The sequence below is a fragment of the Pinus tabuliformis genome, chromosome X, assembly GCF_031772625.1.
Source record: "Pinus tabuliformis cultivar Carrire ecotype Pingquan chromosome X, CPIR1, whole genome shotgun sequence".
In the NCBI taxonomy this organism is placed as follows: Eukaryota; Viridiplantae; Streptophyta; class Pinopsida; order Pinales; family Pinaceae; genus Pinus; species Pinus tabuliformis.
The window spans coordinates 996,131,221-996,140,076 of NC_142308.1; the positions used below are offsets into that span (position 1 = coordinate 996,131,221).

Here is an 8,856-nt window from a genome sequence, read left to right on the forward strand (position 1 = left end):
GCATCAGCAGAATTTCTGCTGATCAAAGATCATGAAATAAACAAAAAAGTAATGTACAGATGGGGAGAAAAGTCAAGCTTTTCGCCCTTTTTTCTTCTCAACCTTCCTCCACCCCTTTGTGTCTCTGTTGGAGATACAAGTGCTATTGTTGTGTCAGCCACAGGTTAGGGGTTATCTTTATCGGAATCTAATGTGTCTGATATGTGTTGCCATTTGGTTCCGTTGATATCCATTGTTTCTGGTATCTTTACTGACTGTGTGTCCATAGGTTCTTGTGGATTGATGTCTTCTGCTTCTGGTTCTTTGTTCATCTGTTTGATCTCGTTGGGAGTGACATGTACCTCATATTCATCCTCCTCGTCATCTAAGAGTGGTGGTAGAAATTGCCATCCCTTGGCTTGTTTCCCTATTTTCTTCTTCCTACGAGAGTCATTTTTTACTGTTGGGCATGAGTTTTGTAAGTGTCCTGTTTGTCAGCGGCTTCTGCATCTGAATGTTGTATTTTCATAATCTAAAACCTGTGTCCAGCACCTCTGTCTATGTTTCAGTTGAATTTGATCTGGCAAGCCTCTGCTGAGATCTACTTCCACACATATTCATGCAAAAGTGTAGATTCTTTCCTCTAGTCTTTGGGTGTCCATTTTGATGTAACGCCCAATAGTATTACCGATTCCTACAAGTACTTGTTGATTCCAGAGGTGTATTGGGAGATTATGCAAACGAACCCAAACTGGCATCCTAGAGACAACCATTGTATTTGCATCAAATTCTGGGAACCATGGTGTGATGAAGAGTCCAGTGGACCCCCAAAACCAAGGTCCTTCGTGCATTACAAAGTCTCTAGCCTCTGTTGTAGGAAAGTTCACTATGAAGAACCCCTTGGAACATAGATGTATTTCACATTGTGTAGTCCAATTTGTGAAAATCCAATGAAATAGATCAACAGGTTTGGGCCAAAAACAGTTGAATCTACATATTAATGCTTGTCTTTCATATATAGTGCAATGCTCATCTGTTTCTGGTACATCTATGCTTAATTCTGGGGTATAATTCAACTGTTCCACGATATATGGCCTTGCTTCCATACCTGTTTGATTTGGTGTTGCTTCGGCTGTATTTTTCCCCTGAAGAATGTTTTTGAAGGATATACCTCCAGTTTTTTTCCCCTGATGTGTTTCTGCAGTTTTTGTTGTGCATTTCCCACTTCCTTCACCCCTATAAGGATTTCTGTTGTTATCTGCCATGCCACCTCTTATTCTCAGATTGAGAATTATTGTTGACAGAGATGCAATTTTATAATCCCTGAGGTACTTGGTGTCCTGGAGTACTTTGCCCTCATGTATCAGATTTTGTGCTCTGGTGGGATATCCCACTTGTTGCAGGATAAGATTCTTCAGTTGCTTCACTGAATCGATCCCATTTACCCAAAGTAAATGTGTTTTTCCGGCAGGGGTTTTGACAAATACTTGGAAACTGAGGGTACTTACCGGAGATCCAGATTTTGTTGCCAATTGAGGATAGTTTGTCCAAGAATTTTCAAATACTCCACTCCGTAGAGTGTGCTCTGCATTCCCTGCGCCGTTGCTTCCCCGGGGTGAACATCCTTGCTGGTCTTCAATGTCGTGATGGCCTTCTGGTCCTCCGCGATCTCCCGTCCGCCGATCAAACCTCTGACGGGCTTCTCCAGATCCTCGATGGCGGTCCCCTCTGCCCAAAATTCAGGGTTAGATAATATCTGAAAGAGGATCCCTTTGTTGTTGTGATTGGGAATCTTTTCGATCAATTCCGCCATTTTCCGGACGGTCGATTCCCCGTATGTCAGGTCGGTTGCCTTGTCGACGCCTAGCTCACAGTTCTTGGTAGGTGCTTTGACGGAGACAAGCCCTAGCTCCTGTTCCGCATCATGTTTTCCTATGACGGTGCTGAGGAAGAGATGCTTGCTTCGACATAGCCGGATGATCTCCAGTCCAGATTCAGATGTCAGTAAGCATTCATTATTCCAGGCTGAGCTTTCCGCCTCCACCACTTCAATCTCCGAGGACTTGCACTCGATCATGGTCGACTTCGGCTCTCCCACGAACTCTGCCCAGGTGCAGCAGGTCTCCATGGTCGCGGGTTCGAAAACTGTTGGTGGATCTTGCCGAATAAACCCTAGCCCCAATACTTGTTATAGTTATATATTACGAAAAAACATTTAATATTCTAATTGGTTTAGAAAACATTTCAACTGAGTGAAAGACATGGTGGTTGTTGCATCTTCCCATCCAACAATGGAAGGAAAAATTCTTAACTACCAAGGTCCATATCCTCTATTAGTTGGTCTAACGCGTCTTATTCTTTGAATTTCCCTCAAGCAACATTCATAGACATCCTATGATTTGTGGCACCTCATTGAGAATCTTTTGATAGATTTACAACCATGCTTGTTAGTGTATGACATTCCACTGCCAAATTATCCATTTGTCGTTTTTGTTGAACAAGTGTGCTCATGATTGAAGTAATGTCGGAAGTGCATTGATTCTAATTTTCATGGACCTTTGAGGTGAATGAGAAAATTGAGTTCTTGTTGTACTAGGTAGATTCTTTGTGCGTTCGAAGAACTCTTCAAATTCTCCAACCTCCTTATATTCCATGAGGCCAACACATCGACAAAGTCGTTAACCTGAAAGTGATTTCCTCCCAAGGTGTCCCTTTACCAACAAAACAAGAGACCCATTATTGCAGATTAACTAACACCACTAGAATTCCATGAATTTCAAGATATGCCTAACCTTAGTTATTGATGGAGTTCCCTAATCTCGAAGCATAAGCTCTTTCTAATTTTCCTTCTAGATCAAAGATTATCACTCAGCACTTATGACACCTAATGGGTAGCGTACTTTTGCAAGGTAGCAAAAACTTTAAAAGTAAATAAATAAAATTAATTATATAAGTGAACACAATTAATTATGTAATCTTTTAAAAAGAATTAGTTGAGTAATTTATAAACTAATTGGTAAACATTCTTAATTATTTATTTAATACAATAATTATTTATTCATTTAGAAAGGTAATACATGGATTACAAGTAAGTGGATAGATTGAAGGTTGAGAATAGGGTGTTATGGGGATTAGAGACTAGAAAGCTTGAACTTTATATCCATCGAGGGCTAATATAGGGTTTTGTGATTTATTGGGTTGCAAGCTATATGTTCAAGGTTATGAAGCACATGCGTCTGGAGTTATATATGTTTTAGGGGTTAGGGGATAGAGATTAGTGTTTAGATGAATTAGGGGTTGGGGATTATCTGTTGGACGGTGCATGGTGGGCTTAGTGATTGGACAAATCGAGATTGGTAGTCAAAAAATGAGATTATGAGGGAAATGGGTTAACATTGTGTGCCATGGGATAGGGGTCAAGAGTTATACATGTTATAATGGTGGAGGGGTATATGTTAGGGCACATGGTTTAAAGGTTAGGGGTTATACATGTCATAATACTTAGGTTTATATGTTAAAAGGCAAGGGTCAAGGGTTAAAGGTTTATACATAATTGAACAAGGTTTAATGCATTAATTAAAATACTTCACATAATTGATTAATTACTAAATTACGGTAAACAATTAATTAATAAAAAAGGGTAAAAATTAAACACATGAGATGGAAAGGGAGCATGTTGAATATGCCACAGGGATGCAAGCAAGACATTAGAGTGGGGTGCTATGAGAATGTAGTAAGGACACACATGTCCAGGATATAAGGACCCAGTGAAAAAAGATGAGTCTTTTTTGCATCCTTATGTTACATTTCATGCATAAAGTGAGTTCAAAGACACCTTTTTACTTCCATTTTGACTTTTGTCGGTGGGATTTTTTGTTCAAGAGATGCATGGATATCATGGAGACTTCGGTTGAGGTATTTACTGGGAGCATTTGTATTCATGAAAGGTTTTTTGGTCCTCATTTAGATCAAAGGTAAGAATCTTCTCTTTTTCCTCCAATTTTGTTATCATGTGTTCATGTGTTGTGGACATCTTCCCTAGAGGTTACTCATGTTTGTTGTGATTTTTCTTTGTTGTGGAGTTTCTTATATAAAATAACGAGGAATGTATTGTAGATTTATAAGTTTATGGGTGAGGTCCAAGATTAATTGTATGGGCTATAAAATTGTCGTGTTATGTCATTATGACCATTTTTCTTATATATATATATATAATATTTAATTTTATTTTTTTGCCTGTAGCATGCATCTATTGCACTAAAATTTGGGTTGTTTTGCATAAAATCGAAGACTCTAAAATCATTGATTATATATATATATCTATATATATATATATATATATATATATATATATATATATATATATATATATATATATATAGGTATTCTATCACTTCCACATTGATTAAGATCAAAAGTTCATCATTTTTGTTTCATTACCACGCCGCTAAAAATTATTGTGCATCATTCACATCATGTTTGCATTGAATTGTGTTGAAGTAGTGTTTCATATATAAATACATAAGATTGAATTAGCATCATATTAGCATTGAAATGTCATATTCGATTTAAAAACTATGTGTTGTGAAATTATCATCTTATTTGCACACAATTTCAGCATCGTTCTTCCAAGGAATTTGAATTTATCATCGATAAGAGTGAAATCTATAGAACCCATTTCCATGAATCGTAAAATCATTATGAAGTTAAGAAAATAGAACAAGAGGTTGCAAACATATATTTATTTGTTTGGAAAATCAAGCATCATCCATGAAACTCATCTTTTCTCTTCAAAGTTTGGGCTAATATACTATACTTAAGAGGAAAAACCACCATTCAAGCCACTATCAAGTACCTAGTGTTGTAATACACCACCTTGCATAGATCCATGCTAAAAAATTCTTCCTTGTCAACTTATTTTTTTTAGTTGGATTGATAAGACATAATCAATGACATATCTAGAGATACGGGATTCAATTTTCTTGTGTTCACCCGCTTTGTCTTCTTTCTCACATTTGGATTCATCACCACTCTTCCTATAACCATCCCATCCTCTCTTTTTATTTCCACCACCATCTCTCTTCTCCCCAACACCATCCATCTTATCCCCACCACCACCACCTTCTTTCTTCTCCCCCTTTATTTCTTTCACCCATCCTTCTATTTGTCCCTTTCCTAATTGTAATGGCATCTTTTCCCAGACTTACTTGGAGATGCATTTATTGGTCTTGTCATCATATCCCTTTCTCTATTGTAGACTAGGATCATGGAGAGAATTTTGCTAGTGTAAGGTTGTTATACTTAGACTAGAAATGTGTTCTCCTCTATTGTTGACATGAATTTATACTCTCAAAAAGTGGTTAGGGATATTGGGGTATAGGATGTAGAAGGTGGGTTTTAGTCAAACTCGCAAACCCCACAAGTGTGCTATTATGTGCACATTTACATTCTTTTTAGTGCATTTTGAATACATATGCCAATTTATTTTGGAGATTAGAGTATATATGTGTTTTGCAGTGAGAGAATCACCCACATACATACAATGCGAGAGTGATAAATGCATATGTGAACTGAAAGCTTATTTTTTAAAGAGTTCTGTAGGGAAAACAATTATGCATTAGGGTAAAGGATATGCTGAGAAGGTCAATAAGCATCTCCAAATAAGTGTGGGAAAATAAGTTACAACACTAATTGTCTCAATCCTTCTCATGTGGAATGACCTTCATATAAGTCCTGTGAGATCTACAAATATGAATCTAATAAGGTGTTGAGATAGAAACATTCAACTTTAAAGAAAGCATATAAGAACAAAAGAGTGCAACACAATATCATTATTCTTTTACAAACCTTTGTAACCAACCATATTTGTATTAAAGTTTGGGAAAGGCACAAGGGAGACATGGATCCCCCATTGTGAGTGACCATCTATTCTCCACTGAAGACTAATTATGACTTAACATGTTCAGGATGAGTAGGGGTGATGGATCCCTCCACCTGGAAAAGGTACAAATATAGGATGCATGCAAATCGCGTAGTGGAGTTAATGGTGCAAGGTGTAGTAATGATTTGTATATGGTTCTATGATGTGGGGCTTCTTCACTCAAGGGATTATAAACTCAATCAAGGGAGATTACTTCATAGATTTTTAGTGTCGATAACAGGGGATATCATGCAATCAGTTGATTCTCAATGGTGTAGGGTTGTTGAAAAATCTGCCTCATTACAACATTATTGCACTAGGTACCTCTAATCCTATTAGCCTTTATGGTTGGGTGCTCTTATATAGTAAGATGTTCGTAAACTCTCTATTTCTTATTAAGTCTACTAGTATTCTTCATGGTTCTTTCTCTGAATATAGTAGTGGTACAATAACATCAATTAAGGAGAGTATAAGTCTTTCTTTTGATATTAGTGAAAACCGAGGCTCCTCACAATCCTATGTTCACTCTTTGTCTCTCACATTCAACATTATTTGGTTCTATTGAGATCCACATCTCGTGAATAAGTTTGGGGAGTTTTTTTTTTTTTTTTTCAAATTTCAATGATATTCAACAATATCTCTAGTATATTGGCTATAGTGCTTGGGTTTTCTTATGCATCAAATTTTGGTGTCGGTGTTTAGCTCCTCGTTACAGCGACAAGGTCTTTATAGATACAGGGGATATCATGCAATCAGTTGATTCTCAATGGTGTAGGGTTGTGGAAAAATATGCCTCATTACAACATTATTGCACTAGGTACCTCTAATCCTATTAGCCTTTATGGTTGGGTGCTCTTATATAGTAAGATGTTCGTAAACTCTCTATTTCTTATTAAGTCTACTAGTATTCTTCATGGTTCTTTCTCTGAATATAGTGGTGGTACAATAACATCAATTAAGGAGAGTATAAGTCTTTCTTTTGATATTAGTGAAAACCGAGGCTCCTCACAATCCTATGTTCACTCTTTGTCTCTCACATTCAACATTATTTGGTTCTATTGAGATCCACATCTCGTGAATAAGTTTGGGGATTTATTTTATATTTATTTATTTTTCAAATTTCAATGATATTCAACAATATCTCTAGTATATTGGCTATAGTGCTTGGGTTTTCTTATGCATCAAATTTTTGTCTCGATGTTTAGCTCCTTGTTACAGCGACAAGGTCTTTATAGATTTGAGGCTTTTGCTATCTTCATTTTCTGTAGTGATGTCTTCCGGAGTCATCGCATTCATGATTTTATTGTATATTGGCTATAGTGCTTGGGTTTTCTTTGTCTTGAGCCTTTTGAAATTAGGGTCTGATAGAGGGGGTGGAAGGTGTTGAGCTTTGAAATTACACCTCTCCTACACATTTTCCCAGACTTTTTCCCCTCACCAGTACTCCATAAGCTATCAGAAATCATTGCATATTGATTCTAAAAGAGCATTTAAGTGGTTTTCTAACTATGTTTTTGTGTTTGCTGTTTGACTTAGATTTTTCTCATGAGCTGCGGAATGCAGCCACTTTCCGCAGTTGATTCAACTTTCCGCAGCTGTTTTTGTTAAACTCCAGGTTGCAGGTGTCATCAGGCAAAACGGGACATGTGGGTAGATCAGGAATGACCTGGACATGGATCAGGTCCTATTGGTTCAGCCGGATTCATCAAGGAAAGCTATGGTCAACGGTGGTCAAGTGGTGGTCAAACAGAGGAATCCTACAGCAACAGGACTCCGTCTTCAAGCACGTGAAGGATTCGTGGCCGTTCCTAGATCCTTGGGGTCATGTCGACAGCTGTAGACTGCCCCACGATGCGAATCCAACAGCCACAGTTGATAGATTTAATAATCTCGACAACCATTATGCTAAATCCATGGACGCTGTCTTTTACGTGTCCTCTTTCACAGGAAAACAATTATGTAACTTTTGTTATAAATAAGTTTCTATACGCGTAGACTTAGTCTTTTTGAATGTAATTTTGTTGTTAAAGTTACTGTGCCGTGACACTAATTCCACTGTGATAACGAGAGGATTCTTCCTCTGTTTTGATATATAAAGAAGACTCTGTTTCTATATGATTGTGTGAATGTAATTTTGGATTGATAGCCTATTGACCGAGGTTGTGCAGAGGGCCCCTGTACGCTGAGGTTTTGTTTCCTTTTTGCTGTACAGTTTTTATGTATCGTTTCCTTATTTTCACTGCACATGTTTCATAGTTATTTAGTCGTGTATATATTTCCTCTGCTATGGTACTAACATTTCATGCCTGTTTATGATTTTACAAGCTTTGTATATTGTTGTTAACGCTGATCAGTGTGTGTATGTTTCAGGATAGAGTAGGCCCGAGCATTTGCATATAATTTTCACAATAACTAGTGACATGAGATTAGCCTCTCTGCTGACTTTGCTTTTCTTAGTTTTCTTTTTAATTCCAGTTCTGTTTTGTTGATTTCAGTCTTGTTTACTTGCTTTGTTAGTTAGCTTAGATATTAAATTGCTCATATCATTGACGATTATCTCCGAAAGCCATAGCTTAGACTAACTGGCGAGGAATCAGATTATGAATGATGTAATTTGATTTTAGTTTTACTTTTCTGCAATTAGACATCAACTTGCTCATATCATTGACGATTATCTCTGAAAGCCATAGCTTAGACCACCTGGCGAGGAATCGGATTATGAATGATGTAATTTGGTTTTAGTTTTACCTTTCTACAATTAGACATCAACTTGCTCATATCATTGACGATTATCTCCGAAAGCCATAGCTTAGACTACCTGGCGAGGAATCGGATTATGAATGATGTGATTTGATTTTAGTTTTACTTTTCTGCAATTAGACATCAACTTGCTCATATCATTGACGATTATCTCCGAAATCCATAGCTTAGACTACCTGGCGAGGAATCAGACTATG

The 8,856-nt window shown here is 37.2% G+C and overlaps 1 protein-coding gene across 1 annotated transcript; it reads right to left on the bottom strand.

Moving 5' to 3' along the window:
• Positions 1-299: 299 nt before the first annotated feature.
• Positions 300-2,352, bottom strand: LOC149143081 (UDP-glucose 6-dehydrogenase 3-like). Its single transcript, XM_089447784.1, has one exon. The coding sequence runs from the start codon at positions 2,105-2,107 to the stop codon at positions 1,484-1,486; it is 624 nt and encodes a 207-aa protein (XP_089303910.1). The 5' UTR covers positions 2,108-2,352; the 3' UTR covers positions 300-1,483.
• Positions 2,353-8,856: the final 6,504 nt, after the last annotated feature.

Bases quoted from the DNA above. Each gene is read 5' to 3' on its own strand.
- LOC149143081 (XM_089447784.1), bottom strand. From the start codon at position 2,107: ATGGAGACCTGCTGCACCTGGGCAGAGTTCGTGGGAGAGCCGAAGTCG.